This window comes from Thunnus albacares, chromosome 7 (assembly GCF_914725855.1).
Source record: "Thunnus albacares chromosome 7, fThuAlb1.1, whole genome shotgun sequence".
Lineage (NCBI taxonomy): Eukaryota > Metazoa > Chordata > Actinopteri > Scombriformes > Scombridae > Thunnus > Thunnus albacares.
Window position 1 is genome coordinate 12,280,271 of NC_058112.1, and position 25,124 is coordinate 12,305,394.

Genomic DNA, 25,124 nt, shown 5'->3' on the forward strand with positions numbered 1-25,124 from the left:
TGCTGCTTTTGATACGCCTGCTATTTGCGGGGTGTATGTGTGTGTGTGTGTGTGTGACTTTATGTCTGTGGGCTTGGGTGCATTGTCTTATCTGCCATCTTACAACAGGTAAACAGGTTCGTATTGGCCAAGTTGCCACTCTGTCACTCCTTAAGTTCGAGCTCACATGTGTTTTTGAGTTTCTGAGAGTGAGAAGGAGCTAGAAGAAAGAAATCCTCAAATGCTGACAGATAATATATAGGATGCACTCTGAGAGTTGTGTGCATATATCTGTAGGATTGTTATTAATTTTAAATGTGTAGCCCTCCACTTGGATGGTTGCATATCAGCCTGACACAGAAACATTGTGGCGGCAGACTGCGTCCTCTCAGCTCTGACATTAGATTATCCCCCTTCAAATGGATTCAGATTATGGGGCGAAATAGACAATCTAATGAAGGGTCAGGAAATGTACTAATATTCCCTAAAACCATCTACAGTCGTCTGCTCAGGGACAGGAACTCAATAAACAATGACCACCGAAAAAAATATCAGTTTCGGTTCAGGATATCAAATGAAAGATGTGACATGTCAACCTAAAATTGAATTTGGTCGAATGGGGACAGTGAGATTCAATTCTCTAATAGAAGCCTCTTTGTGTTTTTTCCATTTAGTAGTATTTTCATATGATGTATCTTTCACTTAGACAAAATTTTGCTCTCTGTTATCTGGTTGAGATGATTCTGATTACTCAATTTCCGCACATATCCATTATATTCATTAACGTTTCATGTGATCTAATCTAATCTAATGAGTCTTTCAACCGCGTGTTTTGTCTGAGGTGAATGTGAAATAAGACATTTTTTTCTTTCTTTGGTTTAAAAAAAAGCCCCAGTTTATAGTCTGGGAGCAGAGATGGCATTATGTTTGAATCATTTGGCAAAGGGTAAGCAGGGTGCCAGGAGCTAAAAGTGGCACTTAAGTTTGCTGAGTGCCGTTTCAGCAGCTGCACTGAGGGATGTTCCCTATTCATGAGAGAGTGACCTTAGCGCACTGTCACTGCTCTCCTGCACCTGCAATGATTTATTGGATACAGAACGCTGGGCAGCCAGATGATGCGGTGGCGTTTGTGCACGGGGGCAACACATGACCGTCCCCCTTCAGCCTTTGTCCTTTCCTTTCAACATCCATCCTTTTCACATCAGGAACAAACACACCCACACCCACACCCACACCCACACCCACACACACACACACACACACACTGCAAACTATGTCAACTAACTGTAATTCAGGTAATTGTCTGGATTTCTTTATCATGAAAGACCAGGCACCTACGTGTATGTCCAGTAATATGATTTTAATGATTTAAAAATTGTTTAAGTCATTTAACAAGCAAAAAAGCTAAAAATTTCACTGCCTCTAATCTCTCAAACGTGAGAATTTGCTGCTTTTCTTTGTTTTGCATCTCGTAAATTGATCACATTTGAATTCTGCAGACGTCACTCTGATAGCTCGTGATGAACATTTGTAACGACAAAAATTCTAATATCCAAATTAAAAACCAACATGAAGATTCAGTCCTTTTCTAGAAAAAGGATAACATCATGCAACAAACTTTTTTTTTTTTTTTTACTGTTTACTTGCACTTGTCTTCTTCTCATGTTATCTTCTGTTTTTGTGGGACTACTTTGAAATCAAAACACAGTTCATCAAAGAAGATGAGCTTGTGTTTGCTTCGAGGAGGAGAGACAGGAGAGAGAAACGGGAACATCAAAGAAAACAGAAACAAAGAAAGAAAATGAACCGAAATAAAAGAGCAATCCATCACATATCTTAGTGAATCAGAGCACATGAATATGGAGGAGCCAAATGACTCCGAAGTTCAGAGTTGCAAATGTTTCACAAATTGCCAGGCTGCAGCAAACATGAATTAACATGATCTTGTTTATAGGAACTGGTTTTTTCCAGTTACATCGCTGCTTTACCCTTATAAGCAGAGCTGCTCTATGAATAAAACACAAATGCTTTCACTACACTGTAGATATGTAATTTATATACATACAAAAGAATGTTTTTATTCATTGCCTGTATGTGTGTTCAACTATGACTGCATGTGTGTGTTTTGAGAGTTAATGATGTGTGGAGCGGTGCTGTGGTGTCTCTCATTCAGCAGCAGATGCTGGCCTATTATCCGAGATATGTTTTTGATTAGAATAAAGCATTGTCGCTCAGTGTGTGTGTGTGTGTGTGTGTGTGTGTGTGTGTGTGTGTGTGTGTGTGTGTGTGTGTGTGTGTGTGTGTGTGTGTGTGTGTGTTTCATCAGTGCAGGGAATAACATTATAGAATAAAAGTTTAAAACCTTTACTCTGTCTAACCAGGAGTTCCTAAGAAATACTGGAGCTTGTAAAAGTGTAAAATGTTGATTTATGTGGAGCATCGATTTTCTCCTTCACAGTCTCAGAACGAGTGTTTTATTCAGGGCCCGGAGCTGATAATATCCTGGCTCACTGCTGCCTCTTTTGCCATCTTGCCTGTAGCGCAGAGTTACATTTTAGGCTGATTAACATGTTAATGCTCAGGTCCAACTGACATTAGTTTTGTATGACTGTTCTGTGCTTTTGAAGTCAAACTGTTTACCTTACTCCACTGCCGCCTTATAAAATTATTATACCTTTAGTTTTTGGTCGCAAAGAGTTTCTCACAGACATACTGCTGGTAGATCTCCAGGCAATGACAGCCACAGTATGTTTTCATAAGGTCCTTTCTCTTTCATCAGTGTCAAATATCTAATAAAACCTCTCTCTCCGTTCATTTCCCCTTAGCCTGATCTCGTCCAGACGATACTACTTTGAGATCCTCCACAAGCAGGACGACAAGGGCTCCGATCACGTTGAAGTTGGGGTGAGTGGATCCGTCCGAACAAGGACACTTGTACTTTTCCCTGTCTACATCTCTTTTCCCTCCAGTCATTTCATTTATCATTTAAAAAAAAAATTCTTTGGAAAATTTGCAATTAGTTTTCACTTACATCCTGTGTTTAACGGTGGCAGAGTCCTGGCTGAACAGCTGAGAAATGAAAGGAAGTGTTTGAAGTGGAAAGTACTCCTTTCCCCCCTGCTCAACTGTACATTACTTTGCATTTTCCTCCTTTTTCCATGGAGTCATGTTGTCATAACCTTAAGCAATAAATGCCCTCCTTGTTGTCGCTCTGAGTTTTCCTTCCATTTGAAATCTCTGAACAATTGTTTTTCTATCCTCTTTCCATTACTCTCATGTGTCATCTCTCTCTCTTCCATTTTCCTCACCCACTCCTGGTTGACTTTTCCTCTCTCCTTGTCTTTGTTCTGTACTTCTCCTCCTCCTTCTCTAACTTTCTGTTTTCTCTCCTGTTCGCTTCGACTCTCCTCTGCACCATTTTCTCTCTCAGCAGTGGTTTTTTTTTGCACCTCAGGCAAAGCTCAGAGATGAGTGGGGCTTAATTTCAAGATGAAGTTTCAAACGAGATCCCACATGCCTCGTGTGAGCTCTGTACTTTGAGTAGGAGGGCAGATGATAAAAAGAGATCACTGGTGTGCGTATGGAATGAAACTCTTTACAAGCCCCGGGTTATCATCATCATGGTGACCATCATCATCAGCAGAGCAGCCACGGTACTGCTGCAGTTGCTTCCCTCTTTCATAGAACTTCAGTGTCATTTTTGCACCCTCAAGGTTAATGATTTTTTACTTCTTTCTCATTCTGTCTTTATTCTCCTGCAAACTCCCTGTCTGAGTGCCTCTAGCTACCTTTCCTCTACCTTTATTTCTGTCTTCTTATTACTTCTTGTTAGTTTCTTCCTGGGTCTTTATATACTTAAATGTCATGTCATATTTTGGTTCTTTTTTTTTCACCATGTATCTACAAGCCATTCATCACTTCACCACTCCTTCACCCTGGACACATTTTCTGTTTCTGTGTTTCTCTACTAGTCTCTCCAACTTTCATTCTGTTCAGGGTTGTTCAGCTCAGATTGACTGCCTCTGGGTGCCATGGTTTTTAGAGAGGAGTTGATAGGGTGATGTGAGGAGCACCTCTCTGATAGCTCTGCAGTGCCAGGAGGGTCACACATGAATCCAGTGAGAGATGAGATTCAGGCAGAGGACTGTGTGTGTACCATGCCTCACCGATACTTAGTTTGAGATTGGTAAATTGGCACAATCTGCTGTTAACTACCCACAGTAGTGTTTTCCCTGAGTTTCAAAACAAGCAGTATCGAAATGTCCTGTTGGCAGGTCTCTCAAGTACTATACTGTTGCTGAGGGATGTTGTGGGTCGTTGGTGTGGGCACGTTATGAATATTCTGCTGATGATGTACAAGTGTGACTAATAAATTATGGCCCGTGACAACCACATCCCAGTGGCAAACAAATACCTTCCCATTTATTTGGAGAGCCTCTGGATAGGACAAACAATAAGTTGGTGATTAATAATAAAATAAAAGCCAGGAGGATGCACTGTAATTGTGTCCTTCCTGTCGGAATAGTAACCCCTAGTGATGGTCGCCTATGTGGAGGTGTTTGGCAGTGTTCAGACTGACAACAGCACTGCGTCAAAAAATGGAGCATCCTCATTCCTTTCAATGAGACTTTCACTAACCAAGACCACGCCAAGAACAATATGGAGTTGGATAGTTTCATTGAGATGATGAAAGAGAGCTGAAATGTTGGTGGATGGATTGGAGAACCTGATGAATGGAATAGGGATGGAGGGATGAAGTGATGGAGGGAGGAAAGGTTGAGGGTAGAGGGATGAGGGGTGAGAGTCGAGGAACATAGGATGGAGGGTTGAGGGGATGAGGGTCGAGGGTCGACAATGGATGTATGGTATTTGTCGATTAGACGATGGCTGTTGATGGTGAGAAGGTAGGAGGGAACAAGGGGGAAGGTCGAGACTCTTGAGTGGGGGAGCTGTCTCTCCAGTCCATCAGCTGGATAGAGCCCCCTGTTCCTGTGTTAAAACAACGGAGAGAGAATGGTTAATAAAAAGGGGTTAGGGTGGGAGGGACTTGCAAACTGAGACAAGAGGGGAGAGGAACGGATGAAGGTGTGCCTAAATACTCTGTTGTGCGGAAGTGGGATGTGTATGAGGCGTGGTATCTGTTCCCAAACTTTGTTCATAAATCTATTAACTTCATTTGGTGATGGTGAGAGTTGACTCAATGCAATGTAATGTCATCTAGCAGTGTTAACCAATCAAATATGTAGAAGCACACATTTCTTGTAGATAAACACAAAATTGACATATCACCTTATATAGCTGATATGATGAAAGTGTTAGCAAACAACTGCCTATTTACATATCCAGCAGACATGGAGCAACATTATGAGTTGTGTTTCTGGCGATCTGATGAAAGCAAGTCCAAAGTACAGTACACTCTCCTTGCAGCTCTGTTTTGGTCTAGATGCTAAATGCTCCGCTTTATGTTCACTAGCTAACTTTGTCTGTCTGCTGTTTGGTGCTGGGCAGGTAGCATATAGTGGGCTTTTATGGGCTTTTTCACTGAAAACAGCTGCCTACTGTGACCGGAAACAACGCTGATGAAAGCAGTCAAAATGTACCGAAACAATGAGCTGATAGATGCTAAAACGCTGCATAGAGCTGAGAGAAACTGCAAAGTCGGGTTAATATTCTCTGTGAGTTTGTTATTACAAACAACTTTCACATTACACATGTTCATTTATTAGTTGTTAATATGAAAGTATTGATTAGAGCAGCCTACGTATGAAATATCCCTGCTCTCTTTACCTCATGTGATTATGTCTACAGGAGAATCAAGGTCATGTGGAAATCCATCTCGTTCCCTCTCTTTCTTTCTCTCTCTCTCTCTCTCTGTCTCTGTCCTCCCTCTCAGTCAACTACCCATGAGGCCTTCAAAGTGGGTTTGTACTAGTTGAAACAATTTAATGAAGCGTATAAAAGTCATGCAGCAAATCAAGATTGTGTGTGGGAATGTGTGTATCGTATGTGTGTATGGCGCGCTGTCTTAGTGCGGCCCCTGTGTGTGATCTAACAGCGGAATACATTTCACACCTTGACAAAAATAGCAGATTTACCATGACCGGCCCACAACAGCATAAGCCCAGGGCTCACATAAATCCGCAGAAACCCAGGCACTCATTTGTTAAAGAGCAGATAGTGTGGATTCACAGCTTTTTCTTTTGTGTTCTGTGCCAAGCTGTGATTGCATGGTCAAAGGTGGGCTGTTCCTCTGGGAATGTATTTGTTTAGCAGCGCTTGTTATAAAGAAACGAGAAGGAGTAAATATCAGATAGTACACAGTCCTACCTTTTGGCAAGAAAATAAGAAACCTTTTTCTCCCCTTTTCTTCTCTGTTATGTGAACGAATTAGGGAGAGCGGCTGCAGGAAGGCGGAACATAAGCAGCATAAGAAGCAGGAAGAGACAGGTTAGGAATACACTGTTCCTTCCCCAAGGGGATGGAAACAACCGTGTTTGTGTGTATGAGCAGCAGGCCAATGAATGAGGAGATTGTTGAGCTGCTAGGATGAGTAGTTACCAAACCTGCACTCTGACTGAACCTTTCCATTGCACTCCAACAAAAGTGTTTCCCTTCAATTAACTTCAAATAAAATCGCTTTAGAATGATGACTGTTTTTGAAAGGAATACACGAGATGATGGAAGATTTAGTGAGCAGCGGTTTCATTAAGTTTCTTAATTACCATCTGGATCTTTTTCAGTGAAACACAGGACCTTTCCACTGGCCTAATGGAAAACGTCTCTCACTCGCCATGTGACAGAATGAAGGAAAGTGTTGGCCATTAAACGGTGTGAAGAGGGAGTGAGAGAAAGAAGAGAAGAAAGTCACGCCTTAATTAGTAATGGCAAGTTTATGGAGAGGCAGGGGTGTGGGATATAAATGCAGGATTTTAATGGCCCTGTTTTATCACTCCTGCCAGGCCAATTCTGAAACTGTCCACCAATTAATACACACACACCCATGTGTGCACAGACACTCTCACACACTCATCTACCCCACCCCTGCAGACTCGCAACACAGGCCTCTCAACATCTGCCTCACATATATTCCCTCCTAAATATAAATCAGGAGTGGTCTTAGCGACCCGGAGCCAGCTGTTAAACTATATTGTGTGTGTCTTTTTACTTTTGGAGATAAATTAACTTTCTCTCAGTTTCTTTACCACTTCAACGCCCTTTAGGGTTAACTCTAGTTCAGCAGCTTTCTAAAACATATGGAGTCATATTCTTCGCCTTAATTCACTCTTTTGGTTTTTGCTGCGTTCTCCTTTACTTTTTCAAATACTTTTTCCCCCACTTTTAACTTTATCTTTTGGTGCTCTTTGTTTTATTTAATTACACTTTTTATCATTACTGGCACACATTTGCTTTTCCCTGCCTATGAATTACTTTCATTTTCAGATTGAACCATTTTTTAAAGAATAAGAGAAGATTTTTTTTTTTTTCCGTGGCAGTTTTTTATTACATTGTCAGCATTGTCTGCCACATCACTGCCACCAATTCAGTTATTGTTTGTGAGAAAACATTACAACTCGGCCTTGTCTTTTGACGCCACCTCCGTTCCAAGAGTTCATCTTTATGAGTTTATGGAAAAACAGGAACAGCAGCATGAACCTTTGCCTCAGTTACAATTTAATGGTATGAGATGCTTTTAATGCTGTTCCTTTTTTCCATCTTATCCTCTAGAGAGCAACATCAATGCCAGTTAATATGACTGATATGATTACAGAGTGATCATCCATGCCCTCCCCCTTAATGAGGACGATGAAAAGCACAAGACATGCACATAAATGCAGATTTGATCAAACACATCCCAAAGACCACCGTCCCATACATGACATACCATTATAACACTAAAAAGGAAGCTAGTGTCCTGGACACCCACATTCATTGTGTCATATTAACTTTCATATTCACTTACATTATCTTTATCCTGACTCACCATGTGCCTCTCTGCACTACTGAATCTCAGAGACACACTTCTTGTTATCAGTGGGAAAGTATATTATTGGAAAATGGTAACTTAAAGGACCAGTGTGTAAGATTTAGAGGGGTCTATTGGCAGAAATGGAATATAGTATTCATAAGTATGTTTTAGTGTATAATCACCTGAAACTTAGAATTGTTGTGTGTTTGTTACCTTAGAATGAGCCCTTTATATCTACATAGAGAGCGGGTCCTCTTCCACGGAGCCCACCATGTTGCACCACCATGTTTCTACAGTAGCCCAGAGCGGACAAACCAAACACTGGCTCTAGAGAGGACATTTCGCATTTGCTATATTGTATTTAATACAGAAAATGTGAATTCTGTATTTAAGTATTTAATTAAATTTTAATGGCCTTGAGCCTGTAGCAGTCTCTCAGTATGTCATATTTCTGATTAGAAATCAGCCAGATTTGTTCCCTGTCTGGTAGCTTCAGAGTACTGTTTTCATGTTCACAGCACTTTTAGATTCATATTTCATTCATACCGGTAGTTAAGAGTTTCACTTGGTTGAAGGTTGCAGGCACACTTGCATTAACATTCAGGTCATGATGAATTTGTCAGATTACATTCTGTTAATGTATTTTATCATTAGATGTTTTATAATCTGCCATTGGCTGTGTCAATGCTAGCATATTAAAGCAATTTTTACATGTTCAGTTAGGTCTGTGCTGTTAGACTCACTTAGTCCAAAAACATTGATTCTATGTCTATTTTCTCTTTGGTCGTATTCAGATCAGGCTGGTTATTCCTGTGTTATCTCTTCTCCAGTAGGCATCAGGTTGACCTGCATGTCCTTGTCATAAGTTTTAGTGAATTCGTGTGGTTAAAGAGAGAACACATCGCAGTTTACGGTGTATGCCATGACATTCAGTCATGTAAGTTTTACTTCATTTTTATCAAGTGAGAATGTTAGTATGACTAACTAGTTTCCCCTCTGAGCACACAGGGCATCGCTGTAAACACACTGACTGCGACACTCCAGTAATTGCTATGGATATTGAGCTCATTTGTCTTTCTGAAATGTCTGGTCTGAGAGAATTAGGCTAATGTATAATTCAACACAGAAAATCAAACACCCCGTCTCTGTATCCACCTCGTCATATCTCTTTGAATATTGTTCCTTTGTCCCCAGGCAAGACATGATATGACATGAAAAACAAGCCACCGTTTTCATGTCAGTGTGACAGGGAATGCAGAGTGGCATTTATCCTCTAGCATGCAAGTGTTTAGTTCTATTTAGTTGTCAATTGAAATAAGAGCATAATCAGTCAGGAGCTTTATGTCCTTGTTTCCATGCTGTACAGTTGGTTAGATCTTTTGGTTAGGTGCTTTTTCAGCTCTTCTTCACTTTCCACATCCCTGTCAACTTCCATCGGGTAAAGTTTCTACACTGGTATCAGCAAAGCATCAAAACGCCAGCAGTCCTGTGTCGTCAGTGCTCTGTTGGGGAGTTATCTGTTCAGAGTCTGTCAGGAGTCTCTGCTGCCAAGCACCTGTCAGTGGGCAACACCGTAGCACCCCACTACAGACTTCCCATTACTGCCAATGTTAGAATTCACACTTTGTTTCTCTTCCTACCAAAGCTGTCATAACTTTTCTTGCATCCCATCAGTACCTTTCTCTTGTCATTTCTTGTCATTGCACATATGTTATTCCGATTCTTGGGAAACAAATAGCAAACTATAGCCAACAGAAGCATCTCTAGAAAGATTTTCATGTTCTCCCACATTGTTTTGAAGAGCTTTGGCAAGCAAACTGCCAGTAAATATCGGGAGTGCCGATTAGGTCAGTTTGTGGAGTGAGCTTAGTCTCTGCCAGAAGTCCTTCATGTTTGTACAGTTTTCACAAAGCTCAAAGATACAGCTGAGAAACTCCGTCTCGGTTGAGTTAAAATCACAAAAGAAGCAGTATTTCAAATATCAAATTTATAATGTTATGTTCCAAAACATATAACACATACAGTATTTCCAATCACACATTACATACTGTACATAAAACATTAATGTGTCCTGTTGTTCTCAGTTGGCTAAAGGGATTTAATCAGCTAAAGGTGACTACTTTCAGACAGCCTACAAATAGATACGGATAAGAACCATCCAGTAAGTTTATCAAAGACTGCTTTACTTGCACTTTTGCTATCATCAAAACTGACATAAGAGCTCCAAACAGATTACACACAACATATTTAACACATTGTAAACACCAGATAACAGTTGGTTTTGCTACGTATCAGCACTTTTCAATGACAATAAAATAAAAAGGGCTACTTTCCTTTAACCCTAACCAAAATATAACAGGACATGGTCAATTCTTATTAATGTGTGCTTTCATGAGCTTGTTAGCTGTCACTTTGCCTTCTTGACACCACTACTACAGGACATAATTCGTGGCTTGTCAGCAATATGTCTTTCTCAATGAAGTCAGTGTTTCTGTGGTCAAACAGTTGTCTGGCAATGGAAACATGGAAACAGGTCAATGAGAGCCATTTTGCTGTTTTACCTTTCATTCAAATTCAAAATGAGTGATCACAGACTGAGTAGGTGGTGAGGGAAAGTTGAGAAGGCTTATTAACAGTCCTGGTAAAAGTGAAAATTATGCCCATTCCAGTCACCTCATTAACAACTTCCACTCTATTTGTGTCCTATGATTATTTCATACCTTGACTGTCAGATGTCTCAGTATTTATTGGCTCTAATGTGGACTTTCTAGATGCTACATGCACAGAGATTGATCACATTGTGTGCTGAAGAAGGATTACAGTAGTACATATTGTCAAAAATTAGCCATATGTGTCAAACTCTGCAAGGCTCTCAACTGGAAACCTTAAATCTTTTTTGGGATTTGGGAAATTTATATCTCATGGGCACAGTGGAGTTCATGTTACAACAGTCTTTTTCTCTCACATGCTTCGGCGTCTTTCTCACTTTATTCATCCACTTTCCACAACTAAATCACAACTTTGAGTAGTTGAGAAAAGACACATAAAAACTAACAAGTAATATTTACCACTGTTTCATCCTCAATCTAATCCTGTTCCATTTCTCAAGGTCCTTTGTCTCACAGCTCAACCTGAATCATTACTATCTAATCTGCACCAATCATTATAAGCATATTACATATATATGTGTGTGTGTGTGTGTGTGTGTGTGTGTGTGTGTGTGTGTGTGTGTGTGTGTAAAGGATAAGGCTCGCATGATTCTATATTTTTCTTATTGTTAACAAATCACATTGAAAGGCCAAAACCAACAATGCGTTACTCTCAATACTTTCCAACTTTCCTGACCTATCTATAGCACTCAGCCCAAGCCCATTAATTCCTACTTAATGTACATTTTACGGGTCTTTACATCATTTTACTTATAACAAAGGGTGAAGTAATTTTATTAAAGAGATGGGCACCTAAGTTTGCTAAGTTTTTAGCAAACATCACTCAAACAGGAGTAAGTGTTTTTAGCTGTACACATTAATAGACATTTGGTGTTCTAGTCAATGAGCAACAAAATAACATAACACGTCACCCATTGCAACAGTTTGGCTCATTGATGTTGTGTGTATAGTTTTTGGACAACAAGAGGTCAAGATCCAACTTTGGCTACTCAGGCAATACAGTACTTTCCAGAAAAATAGTAAATATCACCAGCTGCGTCTGTATTTCTATTACATCTTGCAAACTCATCATCGTATTATGTCCTTGTTGTCCTGCCTTCAAACATTTATTAATTTCAATGAACATGCATGCTCATCCAACCTACCCCGTATGAGTAAATAAATAACAACAGTGTGGTCTTGGTTTCTTCTGGCTTTGTTCCCTCAGGCAGGTGTTGTCAGGCTTGTTAACATCTGTTTTGTCCTGCTGTCCGCTCTGCCACTGACTTCTCTTTGTTTACATCTCTACCAATGTGGGCCTAAAGCCGTGCAGGTGTGTACAAGTAAGATCGAGAAAGAGAGAAAACAGATAAATAACGCACAGTGAACCTTCCAGTGCTCATGTGAACAAAGGAAAACCTCTATTCTTGCTTTGTTCACCTTCATTCTATCTTCATTTAATGTCAGATTACATCACCCATTAGAAAATGTTGGGCAGAGAATAAACATTTGTTTGCTAGTGGTCCAAAATGCTGCTGCTAAACTCTTGACCAGGTCCTCCAAAAGGACTTGTGACATTGATTCTAATTGTTCTTCACTGGCTCACTATCAAGTTCAGAATCCAATTTAAAGTTCTTGTGATCACCTGTAGAGATCTGCCTGGTCTGGCACCTGTCTCATTAGAGATCTACTGCAGCCCTATGTCAGCAGCAGGTCTCTAAGGTCTTCTGATCAGGGTTTGCTGGTTGTTCCTAAAACAAGGCTTAAAACTAAAGGAGACTGTGCTTTTGGGGTTGTGGAACTCTCTCTCATTGGATTTCAGATCTGTGGACTCTGTGAACACCGTTAAAAAGCAGCTTAAGACCAATTTGTTCAGACTTGCCTTTGTGTCATTTTTCTATTTATTCTGTTTTATGTCTGTATGTATGTTTATGCTTTATTTCCTCTATGAAGCACTTTACACCCAGTAACAGGTGGCATTCATCAGGTTGAAACAAGCAGACAAGTTTGTGCTGTTAAGAAAGTTTGATGAAACAACTTTGCAAACTTCAAAGAAAAAAATAAAGTGACTTATTTATTCCTCAGAAAATCCAGAACGGGATTTTGAGGCCACTAAATGGAAGTGTTTACTTTCCATTAATCTTATTGTACCTCAAATCTAAATTGATTTTTTACGTAAACTGGGAAAGGTCAGATAGTTTCATTATTCCATTACCTGTTATATGTCACACTAACAAAACAACTCCATATCCATAGCGCCTTAGGCTTTGGAGCAGCCGATTGAATTGAAGCAAACAAACACAACAACAACAACAACAACAGCAGCCAGCAGTCAGCTCGCTTGGAAGCAATAAACTCCTGTTCATGGAGGGATAAAGAAAAATAACCTATACCTCATGGAACCAGAGGCAAACTACATGTGTATGTGTAAGCTGGAATGAAAGTACAGTTTGTGTGTCCAACTGGCATGAAACCACACAGTATGAGTTGGAGCAACACCCACTTTTGGCCAGCTGAGTGAAAACAATATCAAAACCACATCTGTCACTGGATGGTTCAGGCATGATGAAACGTGATGAAACCACACTGCTGGTTGCCCATTGCCATTTTGCTCTGTGAATGCTACTTTTTATTATTTCCCCTTGGATATTGATTTTCTCTCCTCTCTGTTGAACTTGTGGGGCCAGCAAGCGGGCCTCTGCATCCTCCCTCTGCTCCCTGTCAGCACTATTTCACACAAGATGCACCCGTATACACAGAGAATACACACCCACATTCACACACACACACACACACACACACACACACACACACACACACACGTGACAAATACTGTGTGTACGTGCACATATAAGGTACACACAAACACACATCTAGATACACACCGGGTCAGTAACTCCCTTTGCAGAATTAATCAGAGTATCTGTGAGGCCAGACAATGAACAGGAGAAATTCACACAAAGCTGTAAAGTAGGCTACATGGGTACATATACACTATCTCAAGTGCTGTGTGTGTCTCTTAAGGCTGATGTGACAGTAGCAGTATTACGCTCCATTGATCCTTGAAAAGGAAGAATCTTGTGATGACACTTTATCTACACACACACACACACGTAGCTAAAACGCATCGCAAACCACAAGTCACAGTACCAAATGTCATTGATTAATTTGAAATTAAGCAAAAAAATCTCCAAATCTCCAAAATTCAGCTGCTTTGAGTTGCATTGCTGCTTATATTTTTGCAATCTGTTCACTTAATATTGTCAGTCTCATGTTTCTCCATTGTGTAATTTTACTAATGTTATTTCTGTCTACTGTGCATACAACATCTACTGCATGTCTGTCCATCTCCTCAGTTCCTCTTCCTGAGGGGTCTGAGGTTAAAGAGTTTTTAGGGAGATGTTTATACTACTTTCTGTAGTCCGCTTGGAGGACGCGTTCTGCACATGTGCAGTAGATCTACAAGAAGACAGCGTATAGGCCAGGCGGACTGTCTGCACGGTCACTGCACTAAGCCTCCACATACACGTCACGCGGACCCTCGCATACTCACAGATGCAGAAATATAATTTTGGCTTAAGGATAGAAGCCGTCTTATGCTGCACAGACTGTAAATGAATACAGTTAATTTAACTTGCTTGCAACTGGAAAAGAGGACCATATATTTCTACTGTTTTCTCGCAGATCACACTGGTGGCAACGTCATGTTCCATCAGTGATTGTCGCTCCCAAATTGCAGAAACTTTTGTGAGTCCTATGAGGCTCTCGCATGTTCATGGATGGATTGCAAGTACAGCTTTTGTTTTAATTTGTGGACGTGTCGAATGAGTGAGAGGAAATGATCTCATGTCGCTAATTGCAGCTCGCACGTTAGCAATGCAGCCAATCAATCATGGCCCATACTGAAACACGGCAGTGTGTTTGATTTTGAGATCCAAGTGAAATTCAGTATGACTGAACACCTTGACTTTGTGGCTTGCAGCGCATTTCAGCTGCAAATGTCTGCACATAAGGTCAGTGAACGGGCTTCCCTACTTACTATGTTGCCCTGTGGAAGCCTGGAGGGCAGAATCAAAGGTCTTTGAATGCCCATTATCTTGTGGATTTTGTTTGGTTACATTTGGTTTCTTCCACTCATTTTATGAAAAGACATCTTTACATTTATTGAACATTTCTGTAATGGGTAAAAATAAACCTTTAAAGTTACATCTCCCATGTGGTCATCACTTTTTTTTTGTCCTTTCTTGAGTCAGGCTATGACAGCCTTCTGACTTGACCTTGAGCACAATCACGGTGAAATAATGACACAATGGCGAAGCCCTGGATCTCCTGCTGAGCTGCTCCCTGCTGCTGCTCAGCATGATGTCGCACACTGCCCTTGTTTGTCTCCTGTATATGAGCACTTGTATGGATACGTGTGTGCTTCTGCACAAATGTGTCAGCATGTGTGATAAGGAGTAGCTTTGAAAAGTTGCTGGATTTTGGACTTTTAATACAAGCAGTCGGTGTGTTTAGTAGTGCTACATTCATGACAAAATGTGTGCCAGAAAGTCTAAAGCAGTTAATGTGTGTGTGTGTGTGTGTGTGTGTATGTATGTGTGTGTGTGTGTGTGTTGTGCATACACATGAGGGCATTTGCATGAGCCTGAGGAGGGTGTTTATATTTGTATTCTCAACCGGAGGGTTAGAAAATGACCTGTCTCCTGTGATTATATCTTGGGTAACCAGAAGTGACGTGGTAATTGTGAAATCTATTTAAAAGAATTGTAGCTTGTCTCTCTCTCTTTCTCACTCTCTCCCCCTTTGTTTCTCTCTCCAGGCGTCTCTCTGTTTTCAGGTCATTACTAGATGCTCCTTTTTATACCTGCTTGTCACTGTCTTACTCCTATAGATCTCTTCTTGCTCTGTTCACGGTCTATTTTGTCTGGATTTTTGCTGCTGTTTGCTCATTTCCTTACTCCCCCCCCCCCCATGGCGTCACATTTCTTGTTCTCTATTCATGTTCACGTTCCTCTCTCTTTCCTCTTCTTTCTCTGGTTAAGTGTGTTTATACATAAACCCAGCATCAGATCGATCCTGTGATGTTGCTAAGATCAATAACACAGAGAGTGAGAGTCACAGAGAGTCACAGTTTAGCCTACAAACCATGACGGAGGGTTTCTGCTCACCTTATACTTTCCACATGTTGGCATTTACTCTTTACTCAATCCCCTTTTTTTTTCTCTCACTCTCTGCTTTCACACACAGTGGCGTCCATTCCTCCCCGGTCTGAAATATGAAGTGATAGACTCAGCCTACATCTCCCTGTACACAGGTAAGAGCTATTCTTGCTCTGCTGATACGTTGCATGGAAAGCTTTTCTGTCAACTTCTCTTAGAAATAAAAACTGATCTCATAATGAAATTTTAAACGGGCTTTAAAGCTTGATGTTTGTGGCCAAGAGACATGTGGGACTCTTTAATGAAATATTGTCTTTCTGTTTAGCTGGAGCTCACCGAAAAGAAGAGGAAATGATGCTAGAACTAAAACTACTTCATTAGTCTCGTCTGGTATTGATCAGTAGTTAAATGTCACATAATCAGCCTTTTTTTTTTTAACCAAGATGTGCTTCTCTCTTGTCCCTCAACCAAAGTCACATTATTGTCTCAATCTTGATGATGGCTTAAAGAAAATCAACATTTTCACATGTATTTTTTTGTCATTGCCATGTCACTTTAAGAATAAAGAGAGAAGATACAGAATCTAATAGATGCTCTATTTTTCTCTATAGGTGTCATTTGTAGTAGAGATGAGAACACCAGCTCCTGAGTCTAACCTCTATAGCTCTAAGAATAGCACTGTGTCACAGGGATTCGGTATCGTAATAAGAGAAAATGCCGGCTGCACGGAAAATGATGTGTCGAGTTGTCATTTTGGGCGAACCTGCAAGTTTCTATGCCAAATGCTGAAATCTTCTTTATGACCAGCAATGACAGGGAGGAAGGAGGCCTCGTACAGTATACAGTATGAGGTCACCTGCTGGATTCAAGCATCACCATCTCTTCATTCGTCTCCTTCCCTCCCTCCACCCACCCATCCCAACTCCTCCCTCTCTGTCATCTGTCTGTCTCACTGGATTTCTCCATGTTCTCACTCTGGAAAGTGTTTGATGTATATTCCCGTCTGACGGAGAAAATCATTTTTTGGCTTAAAGTTGAATCATTTTTTTTAGCGTGTTACATAACATTTCAACGTGCAGGGCAGTTCACTACAGCGCCAAAACCATTTCATTGTGGTTTGAAGCCCAATACGTCTCTTTATTGGTATGGTTTTACTTTTTCATTAGACATTCCAGCATCAGTGAACAAACATATAAAATCGCAACCCAGATGGTAGCTGATAATGAATTTACTGAACCACACACATACATACACTTTTTATGACTTGTCCTACAGACAATACTGAAATGATGCTGTATTTTTTATTGTAACCCAGATACGTCAGTGCAACGTAATGCAAACTAATTAAATGAAACAGAAGTAGAATTCAATTGTTCTGTTTGTTTGTTTTCCTGGTTTGACGATTTCAACGACACATAATTAAATGGTCTTGGCGAGGCTTGTATGTAGTGGAAAACCAGATGTGTGATCAACAGATGTCTAATTGTCAGAGAAATAAGTAAAAAAAAGTCCCTCTCTGTGTAGCTTGTGTACATGCACACTGAATGTGCACACCCCCATCCCTCTAGGGGATAAAAAGGATGCTGACCACCCTGTTAATTATAAAGCATTTCTCCCATCAGGCCTTGCTCCTGACATGCTATTAATCACACATGCTCTCTCCTCCTTCTCTGGTATCGATTGGTATAATTATGACTCTCCTCTGCTCCGTTTTTGTATTCTTCCAACTTTTTTCTGATCCTCCCACTTCGGCTCTTGATCCTGCTTTCCTCCTCTTCGTTTTCTTCCTGTGTTTCTTTGTTCTCTGTCTCTTTTTCCTCCTAATTCTTCACCTTTTCATGGTTAGTAAACATCTATGATGATTGCAGCACCCATAATGTGCACAATATTTTCCCTCCAACAGCTTACAACAAATTTGTCATCAAAACGGTGAACGCAATAACGAATCTGTCTCTCTCCCTCTTCTACACCATCTCGGTCTCTTCTCTCACTCTCTCCGTGTCTTATAATCTCTGTGTTTTTCAGACGAGTCCAATCTCAAGATGAACAGTGTGGACCACATCCCCCAGACCTTGGCCAGTCACATCCGTCTCCCAGAGGAGTCTCAGCCTCAGAGTCTGGAAGGAGGCAGCGTCACGCAGCACGGAGCGGATATGCTGAAGCCAGACCCCAGGGACACCTTCTACAGCAGTAAATCTGCCACTCATCATTTTAGGCTGTCCACTTTTTCTGTCCTCATCCTGCTTTTCTGGCCTGTCATTTTCTCTAAAGTGATTGACTGTCTGTCTGGCCGGCTGTCTGGCTCACGGTCTCTCTGGCTGTCAGTTTTACTGTATTCAGACTGTCATTTCGTCTGGGTGGCTGCGTATGTTGTGTGTTTTCCTCCTTTTACTGGCTGCCATTGCTCAAATCATCTCCGAGATTTCTGTAATTGTATACCTTTGATGAAGGCAGTACTCCACACAACATATTTGTTTGTCCAAGATCTCAAATATTTGCCTCGCCTTTCTCACTCTCTCTTACTCTCTCTCTCCCCAGCTCCAATGATCGACCCCTCCCGCCTGGAAAACGTTCTACCGGCCTGCCTCTACTCTCCAACCTACGTAGTCAAAGATTTCCCCATCGCCAGATACCAAGGCCTGCAGTTTGTAAGTGACCTCTCAATCACCATCCCTCTGGGTCACAAAAGACCTGCCACTGAGGACGTGTGATGGTATTTTTGTATGTGTCAGAATGTCTGAGAGAGTGTGATTTAATTGGCACTTATTGCTAAAATAAGCCCTGTGGGGTCATCTGAAGTGCATCCAATTATGACAGTTGTCTTTTAACCTGCTAAAAAAAAAAGTAGCTCCTTAAAGAGTCAGTGTAATATTCAGATCACCTGGATTGAGAACAAAGGAGCAGAGCTAAGTCCATGTTGGTTCAACCTTACCTCTGTATCTTTCCCATTGTGTGAAAACACAAAGGAAGCAGGTGGCAGGTAGTGTTGAGCGCTGCTCCCCCCTGTAGGGCATTACAAGTTACTGCAGCTTTAGTAGCAGAATAGCAGTGATGGTCTAGAAATGTGAGCCCTGCAAAAAAATGCAGCATTATGTCAGTGGCTGATTTGAATGAATCGCTGGTGTTACTCAAATCCTGAACACTGATGTGACCTTCATGAGTGTTTAGGAGGTCATTGCTTTTTTTTGTTGCTCAAAGAAATATGTGGGAGGTTGACATTGTACTCTTCTGCAGGTGTATCTGTCTTTTGTCTACCCCAACGACTTCACACGACTCACCCACATGGAGCGAGAGAACAAGTGTTTCTACAGAGAGTCCCCTATCTACTTAGAGAAGTAATTTGCTTTTATCTTGTCTTACCTTATGTTTAAGGGAACATTTATCTCTGTCTTGTATTTATGAGGTGATACACTGATTATGCAGAATACCTGTTTAAATGTCTGTGAATTTGATGGCCGTGATTCATACGACCTCTCACCAAGAGATAACGTTTATTATGCTGTAAGGCACATTGAAACTTCAACCTTCTACTTAAGCATGTGTGTGTGCGCATGTGTATTGCCTCTTGTGGCTTCCAGGTTTGGTTTCTACAAATATATGAAGATGGATGAGGAGGAAGATGACAGACCGTTTTTCTTCCCCAACCCAGATGGTAACTAATAATGAACAAACACACACTCATACATAAATGTAGGGTGTGTATATATACACACACACACATGCACACACTCTTTCAACTGTGTGTCTCATTCATATCTCCAGATTTCCTAGAGGAAGAGGAGGTTGTAGATGCAGAGGATGAGGCAGAGATTGTTGGCACACCGTCGCCCAAGAAGCCCTCTCATCCCAGCCAGACCAGTCACACCTCTAACCCCTCCCATCAGCACTCGAGACCTGGGCCCACAACAGCTGGCAAAGAAGGGGAGGAAGAAGTGGAGGACCCTGATGAAGAGGAGGAGGGAGCAATCCACAGTATTATACACCGCAGAGAAAGGAGACACTTTCCTCGCAGAGATGTGGATAGAGACTGGGAAAGAGATCATACAAGGGGGAACATGAGATATGACACCAGGGGGAGGCCTCCAGAGCCCCAATCCACACACAGTGTGGTCCGTGTTCGCTCCCTGTCCTGGATCCGCACCGGTCCTGCAGAGCTCAGCCCTGGCAGGAAAGGAGGAGGAACAGGTGGTGGAGTAGTAGGAGGAGGAGGAGGAGGAGAGAAGGGAGCTGAGACTCCGCCTAAACTGAGCAAGTCTTCACTCCTTTTCCCCCAAAAGTCCTCCCTCTCTGCCCTTGCCAGCCGTGCCAAGCAGATCCTCAGCAACTCCGCCCATAGCAACAACCTTCACGACAACAACAACAAGCTCACTGGAAACAAGAAGGAGAAGAGGGAAGAGAACAAGATCTACATCACCAGGCCCCGGCCCGCCAGGGAGAGAGAGAAGGAGAGGGAGAGGGAGCAGCGTCGAGAAAGGAGGGAGGAGAGGGCATCTCGCCACCCGAGAGAGGTGTTCCCGGGTGTATTTCTGTACCAAACTGGAAAAACTACCAGGCTAGTCAACCTGGGTGCTAAAGGACATGCTGCAGGAGGCATAACAGGAGGTAGGAGTCTAGTTAGTGCCCCTCAGCTCTGGCCAAATCCCCCTACTAAGGAGGGTAAGACACTGTCTCACAATGGAAGCATCAACATACAGAAGGAAAGTGTACAGAAGTCTGCAAACAGGGCAGCAGCGGTAAAACAACCAGACAAAAGCAAGAGGAAAGGGGAGCACCAGCCGTTAAAGACTAATGTCACTGCTGATCTGCCCAGCAAAGGAGACCCTCAAACATCTCTTTCCCATCACAAAGATCCCCCTCCCTCTACCCCTCCACAGCTGAACTCCACAGAAAACACGCTCCAAGGTCAATCACGGGTCACCTCTTATCTCAGGACCTCAGAGATTACAGAGTCCCAGCAGCAGCCAGACCCGGACCCCAACCCGGCAGAACTGGACCAGGACACAAACCGCTCTAATCCCGACCCCGACCCCGACCCTGAGCCAGAACCAGAGGAGGGCGAGATGTCGGACTACAGCTACGAGGAGGTTGAGGCCCGACCGGGCTGGGCAGAGGAGAGCATCAACTGGCAGAGAACCTTTTCAGTCAATCCAATGGACTTTGAGCTGCTGCGCTCTGACTGGAATGACCTTCGTTGCAATGTGTCTGGCAACCTGCAGCTGGCAGAGAGTGAGGTGGTGGACGTGCTGGCGCAGTACATGGAGAAGCTCAACGAACGCAACGGAGGGTAAGAGAAAGACGAGAGAGAGACTAAAGAGGTGCTCATGTTTCCCTGCAACCTTGTAAATTCAAATATGGTTGGTTATGCTGTTATGTAAAGCAAGAAGTAATTTCACAGAGAACATTTTGGTCATGCCCTGGTGCTTCGAGTTCATGTTAGCAGTTCTCTATTTGCTGATAACCATTTTCTGCAGCAGTGCTTACAAATCTTGATGTTATTTATGTACAGTAGCTTGGCCATTAGCTTTTCTCTGTTCTCATTTTCCTCCCACAACACACCACACTGACTTCATGATGCCACAGATAATGAACAGCAGTGTTTTTGAAGTGGTCTGCCTACAGTCAAACACTAATTAATCCAGTTATGAGAATGATATAAGAAATACTATTTTGTATTTGTGGCCTCTTTCTCTTGCATTATATTTCAGAGAATGTACAACCTGTCTGCGTTTGCTTTAGCCTCTTTCTGTCCATGCCCCAGGATCTACACCCTGCTGCGAATCATCAACGTCGAGAAGCGGCGTGACTCGGCGAGAGGAAACCGTTACCTGGTGGAGCTGGAACTAATGGAGAGAGGCCGTAGCGTGGTGCGTCTCTCTGAATACATTTACCTGCTGCTCCACCGTGGCAGGCAAGGAGACGAAAGCCTAGAGAACACTGACTCTGCTCCGGCCTCGGCCCCGGCTTCAGCCACCTCTGCTGCCACGTCTAGCCTCACCACCCCACCACCTCCTCCCTCCACCAGGTCCCCCGTCCGGCCCGGAGCGACACCCTGGAGCACCGCCTATGCTAAACCTCTGCTCTGCCAGCCAGTCATGCTGCAGTGGAGGAGAGATATCATGGTGCACTTTGTGGTACCAGGTCCGGGAATAAATAAATAAATAAATAAATAAACTGTATACAACTAATTCTTGAGCTAATATATTCATATTATTCATGATTTATTTTTTAATCATCCAGAGAAAATTCAGCACAGTCATGCAATGAGTAGACCTCATGAAAGTATTAATAGTTCAGAAGGATCATTTCTTTTTGTTTCCCTAACTTGCTAATTACATTTCTCTTTGTTCCTTCTGTCCTTCAGTGAAAAACCAGGCTCGCTGGGTACAGCAATTTATCTCCGACATGGAGAATCTTCATCGTCAGACCAAGGACGACAATTTCAGCATCATCATCGTTGACTTTGAGAGCGAAGACATGGACGTGGAGCAGGCGCTTAGAGAGAGCAGTGTGCCAAGGTGTGTGTGCAACACCATCAGCCATATAATCTGACTTAGGATACATTTACACTACTTAAATGGCTTTCAAGTGACTTTTTGTGTGTATATATTTATGTTTTGACAGATATGAGTATCTTAGGAGAGAAGGGAACTTTGAGCGCTCAGCAGGACTGCAGATCGGAGTGGACACCATCGAGGTTAGAGAAACAAACACACAGAGGGAAGACAGCAATATGTGAGCTGGCAGAAAAAAAGCCACTCACTGAAGGTCAGCCACTCACACTGACCACATGACCTTTACTGGCTGATGGACAGACAGAAAGAGCACTCATGCATAATGAATGCATCATTGCTAGGCCGGTCTGTCACTGGGCTGTGGATCTCACCCTTATCTCCGAGCCTCCTCCTGCTTCCCTTCGCCCTCTCCCACAGAGCCCAACTGTGGATGACAGGGAATCGCTTAGACAGTTAGCTGCATTTCCTCTGTCATGTGTATGCCATAGCTGTCACATCCACTCCCTTTCACAGGTTATTTGTGTGCATGTACCCCTACGTCTCTCTCACTGGCTGTCTCTCTATCACACACGCATGCACACCCACCCACGGGGCGTGGAGCGGCTAGAAATTTGGACAGACGTTGATGCGTCAGTTGAGTGTCAGTGCTGTCACAGTAGGATGACAGGGCTGTCACTCATGTCTGAATGACCTGCGGGCTCTGAAAGTGAAGACGAGCCACTGATGCTGAGCCGAGACTTCACTTCACTTTCTTTAATCCTAAAATCCCGTATTAGGTTTATGAGAACATGTACTCGCATTGGCAGTGAATGTGTGAAGTGAAGTTATTTTTGCGTTTGCTCCTGCAGGATAGCCACAGCATCGTGTTCCTGTGTGATCTGCACATCCACTTCCCTCTCAACATCTTGGAGAGCATCAGGAAGCACTGCGTGGAGGGACGCCTTGCTTTCGCACCCATTGTCATGAGACTCGGCTGCGGCAGTTCACCACAGGAACCTGATGGTAACACACAAATAAACACACACACACACACACACACACAGTAAATGCATGCAGGCACATGCCTGTACTCATGCAGTAACATTCACAGATTAACATAGTTTGCACTTTGACTCATCACTCAAACTCATTCCCCTAATGAGTGTTGCACCAGATACAGGCAGCTACTTTGAGTTCATAATACTGGATTTCAGTTTACATGCGTAATGAACACGCTTGGATCAGAGGCACGTACTTGTATGGGCAGCCTTTTATCATGTTGATGCAACAGCATGCAATGGACCAATGGTTCTTTTTAACATCCTTTTCATTCTTTCCCCAGGTTACTGGGAGGTAAATGGCTTTGGCCTCTTCGGAATCTATAAATCCGATTTTGATAAGATTGGAGGGATGAACACAGAGGAATTCAAAGACCGCTGGGGTGGAGAGGACTGGGAGCTGCTGGACAGGTAATTAATACTATTAGGACTGAACAAAAAGTACACACCATGTCAGAGATGTTTACCAAACTCTACGGTAACTTTTAAAGTTGTCGGTTAAAATTATAAGCTTTATAAAAGTGTGTTAGGTTGCACCAGGTAGCATTATGTTATACAGAAGTTCCTAATATTTTTTCCACCTCCTGTTCATCACCTTAATAACACAATATTTATATTTGTGAAATTGTTTTGAAATTAGCCCTGTTGTTCCTCAGTTGTATATTGCCAATGTCCTCTTTTAAAGCAAAGAGGGGAGATAGTGTGTACATTCAATGTGGAAAGGGTACAAGTGCAGGACTAAAGCAGCACAGGAAGGCAAAACAGGGGCAGTCTGCCCGACGGATATTGCAGCTCCCAAAAGACTACTGAGACAATGTTTTGGCCAGCTGGTCTTAGACGGATATTGAGTTTGAGGACTTCCTATCCTTTTCAAATGTCCTCTTTTACCACCATCGAGAGAGACACCACTATCAAAATGTGTTGCAATTATGAGAGGAATTCCCCCAAATTACCAAAATGCAGAGAGTTTTGGTTTAATCTGTCCAGGTTTTAAGATACCCACCTCTCACATTTCTGCCTCCAACCCTAAAATAATGGAGGTGGGTGGAATTTCATTTTTAGTACTTACAGCATTTTAAGTGAAATGTAGTTTTTCAGTGCTTTGAGAACCAGAACCGGGGCAGAAATCTCAGATGACAATCTCTTGGGTGCAATATGATCATACTTGCCGACTTTTAATAAAAGAGGAAAAAGAAGTGATGTTAGCCCCTGGTTAAAGTTGACTTAAGAACAGATGCTACAGTTGTTTACTCAGTATTTACTCCTATATAATGAAAGCTTCCATCATAGCCTGGCATTGTTCAAAGAAAAACCAGAAAAGCATCATAAGCAATTTCACTTCAAACTTTCTTTCTCCCTCTGACTTCAGGGTGCTGCAGAACGGTTTGGAAGTAGAGAGACTACGCTTGAGAAACTTCTTTCACTACTACCACTCCAAACGAGGCATGTGGAACGCCCAAAACAAGAAAACTCCTAAGGGATAGTGCCTCTAGCTGGTTGGAGGATCCTAACCTACCTGCAGATCCACTGTGTGTGAGAGAGACCTGTAGGAGCTCGCTCACTGCCTGAACTCTGGCCTGTTTTTTGAAACAGACTCCTTACAGGGAAGCCTCTGTTTCGCCATCGGCCCCTCTCGTATGGTTGTCTGTATGAGGAAATGGAGTCCAAATGTGAACTTTGAAAGCGAGCTGTTTACGCAGCAGATAGTCCTGAGTCATCACTTTGCCTCACTGACTAAACTACTGTACAGAGAGAAGAGAGTTATTTTTGTTCTCCTTCTCTCCATCCTTTTTTTTTTTGGTGCAGTGTTTTCAGACAGACTG

General features: G+C 42.3%; 1 protein-coding gene across 9 annotated transcripts in view; it reads left to right on the forward strand.

Moving 5' to 3' along the window:
* Positions 1 to 25,124, forward strand: part of b4galnt4a (beta-1,4-N-acetyl-galactosaminyl transferase 4a) — a 148,744-nt gene extending 123,620 nt beyond the window's left edge. For all 9 annotated transcript variants that reach the window (XM_044357921.1, XM_044357916.1, XM_044357917.1 and 6 more), the window contains 13 exons: positions 2,805 to 2,883; positions 15,841 to 15,907; positions 17,778 to 17,942; positions 18,291 to 18,400; positions 18,987 to 19,087; positions 19,331 to 19,404; positions 19,515 to 21,036; positions 21,511 to 21,890; positions 22,114 to 22,267; positions 22,374 to 22,446; positions 23,113 to 23,266; positions 23,586 to 23,712; positions 24,671 to 25,124. In XM_044357921.1, coding sequence (XP_044213856.1) covers positions 2,805 to 2,883; positions 15,841 to 15,907; positions 17,778 to 17,942; positions 18,291 to 18,400; positions 18,987 to 19,087; positions 19,331 to 19,404; positions 19,515 to 21,036; positions 21,511 to 21,890; positions 22,114 to 22,267; positions 22,374 to 22,446; positions 23,113 to 23,266; positions 23,586 to 23,712; positions 24,671 to 24,785 — 3,121 coding nt within the window. In that variant the 3' untranslated portion in view covers positions 24,786 to 25,124. The remainder of the gene's footprint in view (positions 1 to 2,804; positions 2,884 to 15,840; positions 15,908 to 17,777; positions 17,943 to 18,290; positions 18,401 to 18,986; positions 19,088 to 19,330; positions 19,405 to 19,514; positions 21,037 to 21,510; positions 21,891 to 22,113; positions 22,268 to 22,373; positions 22,447 to 23,112; positions 23,267 to 23,585; positions 23,713 to 24,670) is intronic.